Consider the following 20,483-nt stretch of genomic DNA (forward strand, 5'->3'; position numbering starts at 1 on the left):
TGTAAATGCAAGTAGGCAGAAAAAATTTAAGATTATTTACATAAAATGATTGATGCAATAATTTTTTGTTTAGTGTGTATTTCAGACTGGCAATAAAAGATTTCCCCAATGCTGGGTGATCCATTTGCAATTTTCTGCTACAAATAAGAATAAAATGGTCTCATTTATTTACTATATTTTTAAGTACTCACAAAAAGTGATTGTTATTTGAAAACAAGATGTGAACTGTGAGGATCCTAAATAATTAGTGTTGCTAGCTAAAGATTCATGCAGCCAGCTAAAGCTTCAAGTAGAACATGAAAGAATTCATATAAAGACTCAGAAGAAATTTGAGGGACAAAAAAGGTTTATTTAAGTATTACTGTGATTAGCATAAACTAAGAGAAAAAAATCTGCCAGAGCATCTGGGGATGAGGAGATCCAAGAGAGACAGTTGTGGTTCTTTTTGGATGACAAATCAACAGACTCTCTGACTCAGAAGGGTAAGAAAAGCTTAGATTTAAATTCATAGGTTGCTGCAGAAGTTCACAAATTACTACAAAAAGTTCACAAAATATTACAAAGAGTTCACAAAAGTTCACAAATTATTTTAAATAGTTCACAAGTTACAACAAAAGAGTCACAGGTTACTACAAAAAGTTCATAGTTTAGATTCTTTAGCAAAGTGAAAGTGTAGATGGTAAACTAAGAAGAAGAAACAGTTACAAGCTGAGCTGAGAACAGCAAAGATAATTAAGAAAGGGGAAAAAAGGGAAAGAAAAGAAACAGCCACAAAACAGTGAATGGGCTTAGATCAACATGGATCAATCTACATGGAGCTGGGACCACATGGATCCATCATTATAGAGAAGAAAGAGGTAGAGTTTGGAGGACCACATTCCCATAGATCAGGCTGCCCTCCAAAGGAAGGTGAGCAATCAGGGTGTAAATAGTAAGGAAGGGCATGGAAGCAGAAGATTATACTACTCCAGAGAAGGCTAACTTCACAGGAAGACAAGCAAGCAGGGGTAAGAAGAAGAGAAGAGCAAATTGTTGAGGGGATTATGCTGAGATGACTAGCTTTACAGGTAGACAAGCAGCTCCTCTGAGGAGGGAGGAAGCTTTTCCTGTGTATGTAGAGAGACTTAGTGAGATAATGAGAGATAATATTGATAAGGGGCAATATTCTAGGATTTAGTTTCTGGCTAGGGCAGGGACCATTATTTTGCAGATTCAGGTAGTTCATTGATCTCATCTCAATTACTTGAACAATGTAATGGGAATAAAGGAAGATACTTGATCAGTATAGAGGGTAATTAATAATTAGGAAACTTATGCATCTATCCAGGATTTCCTCTATGTCATTTACAACATGCTATTTCTCTCGAATTAATTGAAGCATCATAATGAAATTTTAATTTCAATTATTTTAATTTCTCAACAAAACTTTAATTCAACTAAACATATGGAACTACATTATTTACAGAGTTGTTTCCTAGATTTCTAGAAATTTAGATTTACATTGTCTTTCATTACTGATCAATAGTTGAAAATATTATGTCATAGTTTCATTAGATTTGGAGGCAGAAGGGGAAATCAAGGATCTTATAGGCCTATCCCCTTATTTAAAAGGAAACACAAGGCTGAGAGGTATTACATGACTAGCCAGTTCAAACAAGTACTAAGTGGTTGAGGCAGGAATTGAACCTAAGACTTGTTGACATCAAGTAAAACCAATCAATAAACATTCATTAAGTATGCAGTTGTTTTTAATGTTTTGTCATTTTTCAATCATGACTGACCCTTCTTTCCCCATCTGAGGTTTTCTTGGCAGAGATAGTAGGGGGAATGCCATTCTTTTCTCCAACTCATTTTACAGATAAGGAAACTGAGGCAAACAGGGTTAAGTGACTTGCCCATTGTCAGAAAGCTAGTGTCTTGAGTCTAGATTTGAATTCATGAAGGTGAATCCTTCTGATTCTGAGCTCAGTGATCTCCTAGCTGCCCTAATTATATGCCAGACAATGTGCCAAGCAATGAGTGTGTAAAAAGAGGCAGAAGATAGTCCCAATCTGTGGAAGCTTACAAGCTATTGAAGGAGACACAAACAAGCAAAATGAACAGGAAAAATAAGAAATAAAAAGAGATTCTAGAAAAGATAGTAGAGATACTAAAAATAAGAGGTTCGGAAAAGGGTTTCTGTAAAAGGACAGACTTTAAGTGAAATTTAAAGGAAGCCAGAGAGACCCAAGGAGAGTTTCCTATACTTAGGAGACAAATAGAAAAAAAAATGTCTGGAACTGAGAGGGGGAGTGACTTGTTTATGAAACATCAAGGAAACCAGCATTCTTTTTTTTTTAATTTTTACATAGGGTTAAGTGATTTACCCAAGATAACATAGCTAGGAAATTATTAGATTTATCTGAAAGCAAATTTGAACTCAAGTCCTCCTGACACCAGAATTGGTGCTCTATACACTGTACTATCCAAGGAGACCAACATTCTATCTAACTCAGATATATATATTTCATTTATTAATAACTATCAATTTAATAGAGATATTAACTCAGCACATGAGTAAAGCTCATTTTATTGATTTGAAATACTAGCTGGATTTTTGGCATTTCAATCATTGGGAAAATATCAAACATATCAGGTATACCTGTGAAAACCATAATAAGCTCATATACCTAGATCACAGAATGTCAGAAAGAAAAATATAGAATATTAGAAAGTTAGAAAGGCACAAGGTAGAAGAAAATTCCAAATTGAGGTGTTTATATTTAATCCTAGGGTCAACAAGGAGACATTGAAGTTTATTGAATAGACTATCAATGCAGGATATAATGTGATCTGACCTGAGATCTAGCAAAATTATTTGGCAGTTTTGCAAAATATAGATTGACATGGAAGGACCAAATAGAAACTTAGTGAAGTAGTCCAAGAGGAGGTGATGAAGCCCTAAAGTAGGATGTTAACTACATGTGTGGAGGATGAACATATTGGGGAATTAGAAAAGACAGGATTTGGCAACCATATGAACACATAGGGAAAATTCAAATGAAGATGTTAAGGATAACATCCAACTGTTTTGAACCTGAGTGACTGAAAGATTAGTAGTGGTACTGAAATAATCAGATAATTTCTGTATCATTGACTTTGTTCTGTAACTGTATATATCATGGTTCTTTGTCTCTGAACTTAGTTTAGAATTCAGCTAGATAGTAATAAATTAAATTTAGAATACAATTTTATTAATCACTGTACTATTCCTGTCTAAAAAAAAACCTGTTATCCTTGAGGGATGCAAATATATAACAAGAAAATTGGTTTATTATCTTTTATATGACCTATCCTTCAAGTATGTCTGGTTTGCTATCCTTTAAAGAAGTCTGATCCTCAGTCTCAAATGTTGAAGGTGGACTCAAACAATGAACATTTCTTAGTCATAGGATGAAAGTAAGATGTTGTTGCTAGCCCTTTTCCCCCAAATCTCCAACCAATCCTATTACCCCCCCCCCAATATCTCAGCTCTAACCATCCATGTTGCTTTGTTTCTTTCATGATGTTGAATTCTTTTAACCAATCATAACTTGTTTCCATTCTTCAATGTCCTGTTATTTGTACTATATTCCCCAAGACTTTAAGAGTTGTAACGCTCGTTGGGTTCTTAGTTTTTCTGAGGAAACTGAGATACCTTTTATTGGTAAATTTGCATTTCATTCCTAAATTGAACATGCTTGGGTCTCTGTGCCTCATTTTGCCTTATTTTGATTTTAACAATACTTCCATTAGTAAGAGAAAAGGTCAGAAGATGAGTGAGCTTCAGAGGCAATTAATATCAAATTTTATAAATTTAAACTTAAAAAATTAACAAACAATAACAAAAACAGAACAACCTCTAACATGATATAGTCAATCTGGGTCTTTTATAGAACTCTATGGGATGCAACAAAAATCTTTGAGGACAAATTTTTTTCAATTTTTATTTGTGAATCTGATGGTGCTCAGGAAAGGGGCATATAAAAAGATCACTGCTGGCAAGCCTTTTGCCAATCCTTTTGTCCACTCTATAGGGAAATGAGTGTTTAAAGCTTTTGTACTGATTGTCTCCCTGGCCTGAAACTAATACACTTCTTTCTCACCTACACCAGTTGTAATCACTTCAATAACCAATTTCAGCATGAAGCTTTTCCTGGTCCTTCAAACTTCTAGTTTTTCCTCTCCCTAAACAATTTTGAATGAAATATATATTATATATATATATATATATATATATATGTATATATATATATATATTCTAAACATCTTAAAGATGCAAGAAAAGATGTAGAGAATTATGAATATAATAGAAACAAAATTTGTAATCTTAAAGGTTGCTAAATCTTGTTAAGTTGGGTGTAAGTTCCCTACCATTGTTTCATAGTTTAATGCAAAATTTGTATCCTGACCTTAGGCTTCAACCCTCTACCTAATTCAGCATCCAGTAAGGGGAAGGTAATCCACCTTTTGCCCTCTGGATAAGACTATAAATGTCTGGGTGAGCCTTCTGTTCATGCCTGAGTAGACTCTGCATGACTGCTCTTTTATCTCTGTCTCTCTTTACCTGCCATTTTCTTATGTGTTATAATTTCTTTTAATAAATTTTTATTTTCTTTCCACCCTTGCTTTCCTGGGTCTGAATAATGATTTCTTATAGGCAGAACCAAACTCAAGTTGCTAGTGGCTACACTTATATGTGTCTTTCTTTTACATTAGACATTCCTTGATAGAAGGGATTGATTCAATTTTATTTTTGGATCTCTGAGGTTAGTTAGCAAGATACTTGTCACCTTGAAGCTTAAAAAATGTTTGGTGAAGGTGTTACCTTTTTGGCTCAACTACTAATTTATTCATTACAGCAGAGAGAGAGGCAAAAAAAGCTCAAAAACTGCTATCAGATCTAGGAGATTTCTTTCTTCCTCCTATTTTTGTTTAAGTTTTAATTATTAAAAATGTTTCAAAGTTGTAATTAGAGAAAAGTCTTTTGTTTAAATGAATAGTTTATTATTTTGATTATATTTACCCTTGGTTCTCTGAAACTAGATCTTTCTTTCAAAAGATTTAAGAAAGGTAAAATACAATGGTAGACAGGCACGATACAAAAACATACAAAAGCTTAGTCCTAGCCTTCTCCATTTTTTTGTGTGGATTATTGACAAAGATAAGCCATTTTAAAAACTCTGTCCAAGTGGATTCTTGCTATCATTAACAAAATAATTTTGTTATAAAACTGTTTCAACTATAAGATGGTTTCATATCAAGGACCCAGCAATATAGTGAACCTTGATTTATTTTTTCTCATCTGAATTCTTGAGTGCTGCTGATTGTGTGACTGAGATAAATCAGATCTTTGACTATCATCAGTTTGCAATCTATAATCAGATGAGAGTGAGAGAGGGACAGAAATAGACAGGGTAAAGACATAAAGGGGAAAATGTGATCTGGTTGAAGTAGAAAAGAAGGGAGATTAATGGAGATTAAGTGGAAGGGGAAAAATAGGCATGAAGAGATGAAGAAAAAGAAAATGAATCTATATCCATGCTTCTTTTTTCTTCTCTACTACTTATCAATCTTTACAATTTTGCTCCCAATCTCAGCATTCCCTGCAATTTTCTCCCAGGCTACAAAATCATATTCTTTTTTACAGGGAAAATGTATTGCCTTCAGACAGGGACTTGTAAAAACTGTTGTTTTTAATTTGTTTGGTTTGGTTTGGTCTTGTGCCTCTTGGATCCTATAAAATGTCTGGCACTTAATAAATGCTTAGTTTTATTTTCTTAACTATTTTTTCACTATCCTCATAATCTTTGATCTCTCTATAGCCTACTGTTGACCTCCTGTTAAATTTTTTACCTATCTGTATCTTCTCAATATTTTTACCATGTTATATAATATATTTCTAATTCCCTAATCTGTGTATCCAACAAGCCTTTCAGCTAGGTGGTGCAGCAGATAGAGCACCAGCCTTGGAGTCAAGTGTACATGGGATCAAATGTGGACTCAGACAATTGACACTTTTACTAGCTGAGTGACCTTGGTCAAGTCACTTAACCCTAATTGCCTCACATGCAGGGTAATTTCTGGGCATATTGATTCATTTCTGGCCACTGAAACTATATGGTTGTGGAGGAGAAAATAAAGCTCTTGACTTAGGGAAGTATGCCCTCACTCAAATCCAATCTGTCTGAATGTCATGGCACCACCTCCCTGATGTCATGGTCTTCTTCTGGAACAAAAGACAAATGTTATCACTTGTGTAGAAAAGGAAACATTGAACAGAGAATTATGTTCTATAACTAATGTTTCCTCTGCACTGAACAACATGTATACTGACCTCTATCCCATTGCTCTAGGCAATATAATTCTCTAGCCTCATCCCATCTTCCAAGTTACTGAGATGAGGGCAATAAACTTTTAGTAAAGTACTTTGCCCCTCCCTTGCAGGTACTCTGTAAACTCCTATACCCAAGCACAAAACAAAAATTTATTAACAAAACAATGGATCCTTGCCCTACTCTGAAAGGATTAAGTCTTTAATCAGCTGCCCTTCTACAGTTCCTAATTACCCTGAGTTACAGTCTTCATTGATTTATTCCTAATTACTTTATCTTCCTACTTCTTTAAAAGCTTACCTCTCAGTTGAATTGCTCATCTTTCTGGACGCCAGTCAGGTATTGGGGAGTCTTACCCCCAGATAAACTCTCTCATCCCTATATGTTTCTTTACTGTTTATCTCTCTTGGTAGCTGCTGTCACTGCTGCTGCTAATCTCTCTCTCTACTTTACTTTCTGCTAACCATTGTAAATAATGTAAATGAACTTTTTTTGTCCCTAAATTCTTCTGGGTCAGTCAGTCTATCTTTTTTTTTTTAGGTTTTTGCAAGGCAAATGGAGTTAAGTGGCTTGCCCAGAGCCACACAGCTAGGTAATTATTAAGTGTCTGAGACCGGATTTGAACTCAGGTACTCCTGACTCCAAGGCTGGTGCTTTATCCATCCACTATGCCACCTAGCCGCCCTAGAGTCTATCTTTTAAGTGAATTCTTTCACTTTTGCTCAAATGTCTGTAGCCTTTAGAAGGTTACATTTCTCAGGCAATAGTTGTACTCTACCTCTCTTTCTTCATTAAACTCTTTTGATAAATTTAACAGTTCCATTGAGTCAAATTCTCTTAATGATATATATGATTTACCATACCTGTATATTCAACCCTTAATTCAGTCTTCTAGATGCAAGAAAAATAAGCTGATCTGCTATCTCCAAGCCTTTATCTCTAGGACAAATATCCCCAATTTCTTCAACTAATCATCACATGGCATGGCCTCAAAGTCATTTATGGTCATGCTATAGAATGTAAGTGTCTTTTATAAAATATGACTCTCAATAGCAAAGGATATGTCAGTAGTGTCTAATTCAAATAGAAATGTATCCCTTGGGGTCACATATTGCTTAGAAAACCACAGACTTCAGTTATACATATATACATATATATATATATAGTTAAATTTTAACTTATTTTGTTAAACATTTCCCACTTATGTTTTAATCTAGTTCAGGTTACACTCAGGAGTTTTGCTGGTCACTTGAAATTTCTGTTTAGGTCTTAGATGGTCAGGCTCATTAAAATGCTATGCATGTTGCCATTATTTTAGTTTGTAACTTGAAATATTTGTCATATTTAACTAGAAAATTCTACCTCCATAATATAGAAGACTTCTAAGATTTCCCTATTTTACTGAACTTCTGAAATGAGAAATATAACTACATGCATTAAAAACACCATTTTATATAGACAATGAATAAGAGCATCAGAGAGCTTAAATCATTTAATCATGTTCACATAGCTAGTAATCAACGAAGATGAGATTCAAACCCAGGTCTGACTTATTGTAAATCTAGTCCTCTGTTATACCTAAAAAGAGGATCCATAAAGACTTGTGGATTGAATGATGGTGTTTTAGTACTGCTAAATTTGACTATCTCTAGATTACTTCTATTATTTGTATAAAAGGGAAGAATGGAAACACCTGGGAAACTATGAAACATTTTTGATGCCTGAAATATTATTAATGAATAGACATTCTATTTTATCTAAATAAAACAGGTCTTAAAAGTTAATTAAGTCTGTAGTTATGTCAAATAGTTATATATTAAATTTCCCATTGTAATGAAGTTGAATGCTACTCAAATATTTTTTCCTAAAATCTTTTTGAAATAAACAAAAATAAACTATGATTCAAAACAATATAAGAAATGCAGAAATACCCGATCATGGGAGATGAATGGATTTTTTTCTGATTAACTCTCTATATTGTAGATTTTTAAGTCTTATATTTTTAGATCAACCACTCTGATTCTTTAATTAATAGGAGAGTCATAGATAAAAAAACTTGTGAACTTGATCTAATTGAGCTATTATTAATTATAAAAATATATACAAGTCATCTCAAAAAATTTTAATGCAGTTTTACTGCATTAAAGATTAAAATTTCATTAAAATTTTGGGGGTCATAATGTATAGTATAATCTCACTCTCATTCACTTATTTTGCTAATAATGTGACATGACTTAAAGGTATTGAAAATGTTCCTATATAAAAATGAAAATATGTCTTCCTTGACACACCACAGTATCTACAATATATATTATTTGGGACTTTTCTTTGGATTATGGCACTGATGTATAATGGGAAAGAAAAGTAGCAAAATGAAGCTACCATCCTTAAGGGCAAATTAATTCATTAAAACTTTAATTCCCTAGGGTTTTGTAATAGAAAAATCTTGAATAAAGGGGACATAGTTTGGTAAATATAATGGAATATACAGAGAATAATGAAAGTTTTGGCACACATTACTCATCCCAAAAGGAATCACAGTGAAAATCATGAGAAATACATGGCACTAGATAACCTATAAATAGGAGGTTTGGCAAAAAAGATTTAAAGACACAAACAAGCAAAAACAGATTAACTTAAGAGTCTCCCTGAGAAGAGATTGTTTTATCCTTTTTATCTATTACCTATTATAATTCCTAGCAAATAGCAGACTTTAATAAATGCTTATTGGTTGAATAATTGATTAATCTGAAGACTTTCTTAATCTACAGAGAAAGAAAACGAGGATACTTCCTGTAAGTTCTAAAAATCAGAGTAAGAAGTTATTTTATTGTGCCCTTATATCCCTAACTTCTAGTACAATGAGAACTTTCAGCATATATTTATATATATATATATAAAATGAATGACAAGGTGATATGGTGCTATCACAATGGAGGGGGATGTTTAGATTAAGGGACATGAAAAACAAAAACTGAAAACTAAACAAGACATGAAAAATCAGATACTTTTCTTCTGAGCACTGGCTAGTTTCTTTTACAATCGAATCAATTGGAAACATGAATTTCATCTTTAAATAAAGATATATTCAGATATATGTATATATATATTCAGATATATGTATATATATATATCTTGCCATATATACATATTCATGTGCATATATATACACATTGTATGTATACATAATATAATACATTCATTTCATCACAAAATGTAGTATTATTCATGTTATGATATATGCTATGTGTATAGACATATGTATATTAAATTTTAATTTTAATTTTAAATTTAATTTTAAATTAAATTTAAATTTAAATTTAATTTAAATTTAATTTTAAATTTATGTGCAGGTATAATTTTGAATAATTGCCTTAGTAGTTTATAGATTTATCTATAGAGAGAATATTCATTTGGGGGAATTTTTATAAATATCAGTACTGGGTTATTTTTAGTGAACTGTGTCCTCATTTATGACGGACAGATACGTAATTATGCAGCAGACTTATCTCAGCATGGTTTGGGTTATACAAAAATGTGTCCCTGCAATCAAATTTGTTCCATTAGATTGACAATTGTCTTGGAATTCTGGAATAACAGGGAAGGCCAATTGAGGATACAGATATAAGTTGACATTCAGACTGTGATTTGAGATGTTTTCTCTTCTAGAATTATTATTATTATTATTATCATCTTTTTTAATTGGTATTTTATTTTTCCAAATATATGTTATAAAAGTTTTTCAACATTCATCCAAATGTATATGCATATTTTTAAGTTACGAAATTTCTTTCCACCCTCCCTTACCATCCTTCTCCCCTCTGTGGTAAACAGTCAGGTTAATATTGTACATACACATTTGTGTTAAGCATGTTTACAGATTAGTCATTTTCAGTATGAGGAATTGAGAATTTCAATATTTATACTTCAAAGTTGTGGCATCTTGCACCTGGAGCTAAAATGGAATTTGGAGGTGCCCTCAATTTTACAATGGCAAAACTGAGGTTGAGAAGTGTTGTAACTGTCCCAAGGATATACAGATTATGAGTGTAAGATCTGGGGCTCAAATCTCAGACCTCTAAAAACATATCTTTGATTTTTCCATTATATCACCCCTTATTCTTCTGTCAATTTACTATGAAATATATTCTGAAAAAAATCAGATAGAGTATACATACACAAGTGTATATTTTATTCTATAAATCACAGAAACATGAAGAAAAAACAAAATATACCACAGATTGTTTTCTTTTCATTAACTATCTGGCAATTCCTTTAAACTCTTATTAGCTCTTGTCTTTTTTATGTTAACAAATAGTGAGACTATTCCCAAGTAAGCAGTTTGCTTCATTATCATATGACATCATAGCTTAATTAGACTAAAATAGTACCTGCCCTATAAAGAAGAGATTCTGTAGATTAATTCATTTCAGTAATAGCTTTTCAAGCTAACAAACCACAGTTGGCTCTTCTTCCCTCCCACCCTAATTGTATTATCTGCCCTTCTAACTGTGCAAAAGAAGAAAAGATTCAACATAGTATCTTTCTGTTATGTTTCATTTCACATGTAGAAAACACCATTACCTATTGATTTTGCAACATGAACAATTTGTGACAAGTCAATGGAATCCTTTGATCTCTGCAAGGAAGCAGCTGAAAAGTTGTTCTTTTTTTCTGTTGTTTTTCTCTGGGTCTTCACTGTTTGTACCATATAAGGGAAACTTTGTAGTTTCAAGGTCTGGTTTATGTTAACTGAGACAGAAAATGGAAATAAGATGGAGATGGGTAAGATGCCCAGAAATAGAAATCATTTAGTACACTTATAAAAATACCAGGCAGTTCAGTCACCACCAGCCCTAGAAAATAGGGTCAGGATGACTGGCTCGGCAGGTGGGAGCCTGGGTGGAGACCTTGTACAAGTCCAAAAAAAGATTTCTGTTAGCATGTTACTATATTGCTGCTCTCTCCTGGCATCTTGCCTAGCCTAAACCTCAAAATAGTTGAGTCCCATTCCTTTGTAATACCTCAGCTAGATGCTGAGACTCGGCATAAAGCTAGACTCCACAGAACTTGGCCAGGCTCCCTGGCTAATAGTTGGAAAGCAGTCAGTAAATCAATCAGCAAGCATTTAATCCCTTCTTATGTTCAGGACACTGGACTAAGTGTTAAGAGTACAGAGAGAGAGAGAGAGACAGAACCAGTTCTTAGTTACAAATTCATAAGGTTTGTGCTGGTAGTTCTCATATGTGTGACTTTGGAAAAATCACTTTCCTCAATATTCTTTAAAATAATTAGATGTTAGGTTTGGTGATTTAAAATTTCCTTCTTGGTGTCAAAACTTATGAATCAAAGTAATGAGATTTTGAGAAGGAGCCTCTCTGACCTAACAAATTCAGGTTCATATAAAACTTTTCCCTTTTGGTCCCAAAGAATGACTAAGGACCTATGAAATATCTCCTCATTCTCTATTATTTCTTTATTACCATATAAACATGCTATTCTTGAGTCTTTATTCTTTGAGTTTAGAAAGAGATTGATGAAGATTATTATTATACTATGTTTAATTAGAAAAAGAGGGTTGCACATGTCATTCTACTGGTTACTTCATCAGATCAGTTTATTGTAGAATTTCTTCTTGTTTGGGGGGTTTTAATCATGTTTGACTCTTGGTGAGTACTTTTGACTTGGTGAGTACTTTTCTTGCCAAAGACACTGGAGTGGTTTGCCATTGCCTTCTCCAGCTCATTTTACAGATGAGGAACCTGAGGCAAACAGTTTTAAGTGACTTGTCCAAAGTCACACAGCTAGTGTCTGAGGCCCCAGTGGTTTCTGTCTTCCTAAATCCACCTTTGAAATTAGATTTTCTTGACTCCAGGTCTGACTTTCTCGACTGAACCACCTAGTTACAATGTTTTAAACTACTTGAAGTATTTCTCAGAATTCATTTATGATGATGTTTGTCCTTCATTCATGAAGAAGGCTGTGACATAAGACAGATGAAGTCATGACAAGCACATGAATTGGATGTAAGTGAGGGGGTGCTATACTAAGTCATCAGTCTCACTTTTTCCTCTAGAGCCATCTGAGTCCAGTGGCCAGATATGAATCAGGATGACCAGAGATGTCCCTGGATGCAAGGTAATCAGGATGAAGTGACTTGCCCAAGGTCACACAACTGAGTTATCTGAGGCTGGATTCAAACTCCTGACCTCCTGATTCCAAGGCCGCTGATCCACCTAGCTTAATTCATAGGGTGTAAATGATTCAGATACCCAGCTTAAATGTCAGCTACAATTATATGATCAATTAATTACACCCTACAATATGGATTGTTTAGCATTTTTTTACTGAGATAGATCCTGTCTTTTATACTAATTTAAGAATTAGTTGAATGAATGACAGGAGATGATGGTTTGACTTCTATTCCAAACTCTACTGCTAATTTCATGTCACTTTGGAAACTTTATTTAAATTATGGGGAACTCAGTTTTTCATGAGTTCATTATACTTTCCATGGTTTTACCTCATAGAAGTTGGTAGGATAAATTAACAAAGCCATGTTAATTAAGGTTGGGAAAGCCTCTGGAAAATATTGGAGCCTAAAATCGTTTTGTTACAATTTCATGAGTACATTATTGATTCAAAGTATTAAGGAGTAACTGATATCTTTGAATGATGTAGGAAAATATTTTCTTTGAGAAATTAATAATAAGATAATACTGAGAGACTTGTTATGGAAAATGCCATCCACATTCAGAGGAAAAAAATAAATTCTGTATGTAGAAATGTTCATTACTAAAAACTTCTTTTTCTTTCTTTCCCCCTTAGTTCTTGCTAGTTTGTTTTGTTTTTATTTTTGCAAGGCAAGGGAATTAAGAGACTTTCCCAAGGTCACACAGCAAAGTATTAAATGTTTGTAGGTCCTCATGAATCCAAGCCTGGTGCTCTGTCCATTTCACCCCCTAGCTACCTCTTTCCCCCTTAGTTCTAATCCCTCTTTCACAGAATGACTAATATGTCAAACACGATTGTATATGAACAACTTTTTCCAGCTTGTTCACTACAATGGGGAGTGGGAAGGAAAGAGAAGTTGGTAGAAAAATGTGAAACTCATAAACTTGCAAATGGATGAATGTTGAGAAATTAATTATATATTATTCATTAAGATTGTCCCCTCCCATTTTTTTCTAACATTGACATGAAAATGAGATCTCTGTTTCTTAAGATAGGAGAAGCCTTATTTTGGTGAGTTTAAACTCCCAACTAGAAATAATCAGAGAAGTCAGGTCAATAGTTAAATTTTACATAGAAAAGAAGTCTTTGTTTCCTAGTGAAAATGAATATGTGATTCACTTTCAGTGACTTTATTGGAGACATGACTTCTGTTTAGAGTTCTGCTTAGGATTTTGTTTTGAAATGTTTTTGAATTTTTTCCCTGTTGCTACATTACATTTGTGAGTACTGTCTGCTGACAATGCCTTCCTCAGTTTAACTGTAAATAGAGGATAATTATTGTTTCTGGTAAATACATCTTAAGTAATGATTAGTATCACTGTTTCACATATAGATGGAGTTTGCCAGGTCAGAACTGTATTTTTTTATCTGGCCAGAAATAACAGGCAGTGAGAAAGTAGAAAGAAATTATCAGAAAGTAATCAGGATATGCAGCAAATTAGACTCAGCATCAACTTATTAGCTAAAGAGATATTCACTGGCACATCCTATATCTACATCTTCAATAGCAAGAAGACTACTGGTGAAACAAAACCTTAAAATATATACAGGTAGCATAGTCTTGATATGTGGAATAGGCAGTGGAGTTAGAATCAAGAGACGTGTGTTAGTCCAGTTCTTCTAGAACTTTGCTCCACTGAGCTATGGACACTCCTATAAGCTTTCTTTTCTGTACAATGATACTAATCTTTTTATCCTGCCTTCTCAGAGTTTTGGGGAGAAACATAAAGCCTTATAGAAACATGAGTCAGGATTTTTAATTAAAATGCTCATTTGCCTATATCCCAATTTTCTTAGTTCTTATTACATTTATTTCAAGGTCCAGATCTTTGAGCTCTTACTAATTTGCATATCTTGATATTCTTATGTTTCTTTCAAGCCATTGTACTTGAATATATACTAAGAAGAAGCATACACATGATAATAAATGTCACAAGAATAGATATCAAATCAAATTACATCCTTATGACATCACTGGAGTTGATAGCTCTGAAAGAAGTTGATGAAGATGTTGGAGACATAAGAAATTCATTGAATCAATAATTGTTAAATGGTTAATGCTGCTAAAGAGCTAATTTTCTGAAGTGATTAAATATAAAATATTAATTGTAGTTTTGAAAATTAGACACACTACTTATCTAAATTCAATTTCATATATATAAAGTGCCTACTATGTTCAAGGAAGTGTAAGAAATTCTAGAGGTTCAAAGATAAACTAAGCAGATTCTCATGAAGGAGACAATTATTCAGTTCATTCTTTGATATGTGTTTGTGTGTGTGTGTGTGTGTGTGTGTGTGTGTGTGTGTGTGTGTGTGTATGAAACAATGATTATGAGACCATTCTATTGATCTAAGTACAGAAGGGGTTAATGTGGAGGAAGATAACTCTAAATGCAAAGAACTAAGCATGTACTAGGCTAGATGTGAAGCATTACAGACACACTCTTTATACTAAAATATGAAAGAAAATGAACGATGAAGGTATACTTCTCATCTTAACTTAAAAAAAATCACCTTCACCAATCCTGAATGTGAGGCCACATGGCTTGATAACAGATTGAATGAGAAAAAGACAATGGCAAATGTGTAAATATTCAGATATTAATTCTTTTGCATTCAAAATTTTCACATCTCCCAATATACCTGCTGTGTCTATTGAGGCACTGTCTGAGACCACTGCACTGTGAATCTCTCTTTAATGATTTTTATAAGATAATGGTTACTTTTAATTTCCAATAGTAAACTTCAGAGGAGAATTTTTCCTCTGAAAATGCAAAAATAATATAGTATAAATATTTCCTGTTTAAACACAATTTGAATTTAATAGAATGCTTTTATAAGAGCTATTATAGGAATAGTCATATTACATATTTTGAAATGTGGCTACAGAGGGTAATAACCTTCTAGATGTTTGAATCCTCTACCAACATTCTAAGGGAATTCTAATACACTGATATTTATATTGCTATTCATACACTGATATTTATGAAAATGTTTTATAAGTGGTCAAAGGTATTGTCCTCAAGAGTTTTTTTTAATCTATGCATCTAAAAACTCATCATAATCATTTCCTGTATTAACTTGAATCTTGATTTTGTTTATTTCTATTCTATAACTTTGTACCTTCCATTACAGTAACAAGCATTTCAGCAATCTCTGCCTGTACTTCTCATTCTTTTTGTTTTTTATTATGTTGCCCAGTTAGTCTCAGCAAAAAGGTTAATCCAAGTTAAGTTTAACGGACAGGTGGTCTTAAAACATATTGGTGAGTTGTCTACCCCACACATGTGAAGACTCCCTCAATGGAATAGGTAGATGAGAAAAATTTGTTCTAATGATCATGGAAGTGGCTGAAGTAGGCAGGCACTGTGGAGTACTTAGGAGCTTGGTCAGACATTAAAGACACCAAGGACATCTGTGGTAGCCTAGTTTAATTTTAGTTATTTTGTTATTTGTCTTCCCACTGGACTTGAATGACTCTGGAAAAGAGAGTAAGGCTGATGACTTTGTACAACTCTGCTTCATTTAAATGCAATTCATACACAAGTTACCTCCTGGTATCATTTGTTCTCTTCTAAATTAAGAATGAACAACTATGTTGCCTTTTGTTACTTGTATAAAGCTTCTGCCTTTAGTCAACTTGCATAAGCTTTTCTATTAATTACTTATAATTCAAGGACCACAGTGAAATATTCTGTAAATTATGAAAAGATAATTTCTTGGAAGTTTAGGCTTAAATTTAGAATTAACTATGGTCTAACTAGTCAAGTACAAACTTCCTTGGTCAAATTCATACAACTACTTAGTAAAAGGAATCACACTAAAATTTAGAAAATATTTTAGAATTTTCACAACTGCATTTTTAGTGTTTTGTATTCTGAGGACATTAAACAAATACAGTCAGATGGTGAGAGTGGTGAAGATCTTGGAGATGATGATAAAGTGTGAGAAAATGTTACCAATTTATTTTGGTAACTAATGAATGATATGGAGGTATTTTGGGAATTATGCAAAGATCAGCATTCACCTAAACTATGGACATGATGGTTTTTATCTCTTGGAGGGGAAAAAATATGATAAAGAAATGAATTTCTTTCTAGAGATTTTAATTCTTTTGAAGCTTAAACAGCTGATATGTCTTTTCTAAGATAACTCAGAGAAAATTTCCTTCTTTCCTTTGGGTAGAAGAAAGCATATGCTTTTCTATAATAGATTCATTGTGCCTTGGTTGGCAGAGGCCCACCTGGATGTTTCATTGTTCTTTCTGTCTGTCTTAAGCATGTTTCAGAATCTATGAATTATTCACCTTCTTTTACATGACTTTTTTTAAAGTAAACCCTTCTATTGCTTCTAAAGAATACAAATGTAGATATTTCACAGTAATTTTTTGCAGATGTTTTCTTTTTGTCATTTAACTCATTTTAAGAATATGTATATTTTTAAATTCCCACATTTCAATCCATTTCTGTTTACTTAGGTAGTGAAATAATATTGTCATTATAATATTTTACTTCTTAGTTATTGACAAAATTATGCTTTTACAATCCTCATGTATTATAATATTTGTATTATGATGACAATGTGTTATTAAAATTATAAAAATAATTCATTTTTACTAGGAAATGGTATTTTCAGGTATGGACATACAACTTTATTTGAATATTCTGGGAAACATCTTGAAAATCTCTTTATTACATATTTAATGAAACAAAATCCATGTATAAATTGTCTTCCTTAGCAATGAGCTCTAATCCTAGTTAGTGCCTATTACTTTACTATTTACTTCCTCCCATGATTAGTCCAGTGACCACTGACTTAAATTCCAATTGCTTGTATCATGTTTCCCTAAACCATGTTTTAATTTCTATGATAATGAGCACACAGAAGCTAAAACATATCAAAGATTATCAGCATTTTCATAGATATAGAGCAAAAAGAGATTTCTGGTAAGTCTAGTTTCTATGAAAGCAAATTGATCTTTATAATGATGGCATATTGTATGATAATATATAATTCAAGTATGAAACTATGGCATTGATAAATTTACCTGTATATTTTATGAGAGAAACTTCTGGTTGTCTATGATTTAGATATGGTATTCAGGAATGTCACTTAGATACAAAATAAAATGTGATAGTTTCATTCTAAGACCAACAGTTGTGGGAAAAGTAAGCAGGAAGAGCTGAAATGAAAACTGGAAGTGGAGAAATGTTTTCTTTTGGAACACAGAATGAGGAGTTTAGGTTAGTGTCACATTTTAAAAAATTCTTCAACAGCAGAATCAATTATATGAAGTTACAACAGTGAATTTATCCTCAAATTTCCTTGCAACCAAACTAATTGCTTAAGTTAAATTGCTCAATATAAAGTAAGTCATAAAATCATTTCCATATTTCATCCTCTTACCATCCCCATTCCACTTTTTTTTAAAAGAATAGGATAAAGGGGTATTTACAAATGAAATTAAATAGCCAGATTCACTGAACATTTCTCAGTTCCCATGTTCTTTGATTTCTCTAAAACATTTGGCCCTACTGACCTCATCTTGTACACTTTCCTCACTTTGCTTCAGAGATACTCTAATCTGAATCTCTAACTACTTCTTTAACCAACCCTTCTTCCTATATATTTCTCAGTTCCATGGGGCAGCTAGGTGGTAGTAGATAGAGCATTGACCTTAGAGTCAGTATGATGGGAGTTTGAAACTGACTTCAGACATTTGACTCTTACTAGCAGTGTGACCTTGAGCAAGTCACTAAACCCTGATTGCCTCACATCCAGGGCCATCTCCATTTGAACTGATCTGCATCTGACCACTGGAACCAGATGCTCTGTAGGAAAAAAGGAGGCTGCTGACTTATTACAGGCCCCTCCCCCCCAACTCAAATCCAATTCATGTTCTAGTCATGGTATCACCTCCCTGATATTGTGGTCTTCTTGGAAATGAAAGACAAACAGTTCCTTAATTTATGAGTTTTTCAGAGATCTGCCCTTGACATTTTCTGTCTCCAGTCTTTCCCTTGGCACATTCATTAAAAGTCAGTTTGTATTCTTTAATTAATTCAGATAATCCTTAAATCTTTATCTGTAACCCTTATATCTCTATTGAACTTCCAAATCTCTATTCAAATACTGCATCTCTCAGTAATCTTTCAGATACCCATTTTTATTAAACAACATTCCCTCATCTGACTTTGTTCTGTAACTTTGGGTTGTATTTATTAGGCAATCCTTTGAATTTGAGTTTATATCTTATCTCTTTACTAGACCCAAAACTCCACTTTACATGTCTTCTACAACTAGCATAATGTTCAATATCTAATAGATGCTTAATAAAAGTTTCTTTAAAGAAGTACAAATTCATTCGTGAATACATGTAAAAAACTTACATTTTCATGAGCTTTGATGCATACAAAGCTATTTTTCCTGATATGATTGTATTAGCATATTATCCCCATTCTACCCAATATGGACTGAGGTTCAGAGATTAGGAAACTTAGTTGAGAAAAAATAGCTTTCAAATTATAGCAGGGACTAAAAACCTGGTCCTCAGGTTTAGTACTCTTTTCTCTTCACCTGGTTGCAGTCTGTAATTAGAGAAAACTATCAAAAATTTTGAAAAAAGCACAATAAACAATGATATCTTTTCTCAGGTTACACAGTCCTTAGGTATTTGCCAAAAATGTGCATAATTCAAGCTTGAAAAGTGACAGCTTTAAGTGATTGTATCAAACTAGGTTAATTCTCTGCTCTTGTATTAACCTGCGTTAAAAGCTTAATTTAAGTCTCAAGTGGAAAGGCTTTAATTCTCCTTCTTCATGGGCATCAATCCCAGTCAGTAAACTGCCAGAAAATATGCATGTGTCTATCCACAAATTTTCTAATATGCAAGTTTAGAAGAATTATACCAAAAGCCCTGGAGAAATCTCCAATGCATCTGTTATCATGTTTTCCCAACACTGTCTATGCCATCAGGCCTTTCATTTCATGACCAATAAATTCAGACACATTTTCAAAGGAATAGTACAAAAGATATATAAAACACTGTTTATTTCTTTCCATAATCTATGCCTGAAACTGAAACTGAAATGGAAAATAATTTTCTCATTGCAAACTCAATTTAAAATTGTAATTCATCAATTTTGCCCATCATGTAGAGTATCTCAAACTTACCCTTAAATATCATGTTAAAAAGAAAACTATTATAGGAGGAAAGAGTGTAAGGTGGAATTGAATAAATGTAGGACCTGAAAGTAGGAATTCCCCCATATATTTTTGCTATTGACTCTCTCTCTCTGCCTTACCTTGGAGAAGTCCCTTAGTCCTTTAGTTTTCTCAATTATGAAGTGAAGAGAAGATCATGGAGTCTTTATTTTGGAAATGAAGAAAATGATGCCAATTATGGTTCATTGACTTGATAAAATCATACAACTAGTCAAAGTCTAGTTTAGGATTTCAGTTTGGGTCCTTGACTCTAGAGCTATTGTTTTTCCAACTATACTTGTTGGTCCACTGCTCTGTGGTTTATTCCTTTCCATGATTTCATTGAGCTCTCTGAAAGTATTCTTTGTAACCTTTCTTTTCTCTATACAGCTGAAAACAGAGAAATATTCTTTGTCATCCATGTTCCCTGTCCACATGGAAAACTAGACAGATAACCATAAAGAAGGAAAGGAAGGAGAGCATATTTATTTGTCCTCAAGCTCCAGACTATGCATTTCTGAGACTTAGGAAAAAAAATATATTGAGGTGGAAAGAAAGGCAAAAAACCCTGCCCTAAAAGACCTTATATTCTGATGGGAGAGACAACACACAATGGAAAACAAAAGGAAATACAGAAGGAAAAGGGAAGAAAGGAGAGATCATGATAGAGACATCCAGAGGAGTGCAATAATT

At 33.2% G+C, this 20,483-nt stretch overlaps 1 protein-coding gene across 1 annotated transcript in view; it reads left to right on the top strand.

The window, feature by feature from the left end:
- DMD (dystrophin) overlaps positions 1–20,483 on the top strand; it is a 2,282,785-nt gene that overhangs the window by 21,818 nt on the left and 2,240,484 nt on the right. Inside the window, exon 2 of the mRNA XM_074220296.1 lies at positions 12,430–12,491. Within this exon, the coding sequence (XP_074076397.1) occupies positions 12,455–12,491 (37 nt within the window). The 5' untranslated portion in view covers positions 12,430–12,454. The remainder of the gene's footprint in view (positions 1–12,429; positions 12,492–20,483) is intronic.

This window comes from Macrotis lagotis, chromosome 1, assembly GCF_037893015.1.
Source record: "Macrotis lagotis isolate mMagLag1 chromosome 1, bilby.v1.9.chrom.fasta, whole genome shotgun sequence".
NCBI lineage: Eukaryota > Metazoa > Chordata > Mammalia > Peramelemorphia > Peramelidae > Macrotis > Macrotis lagotis.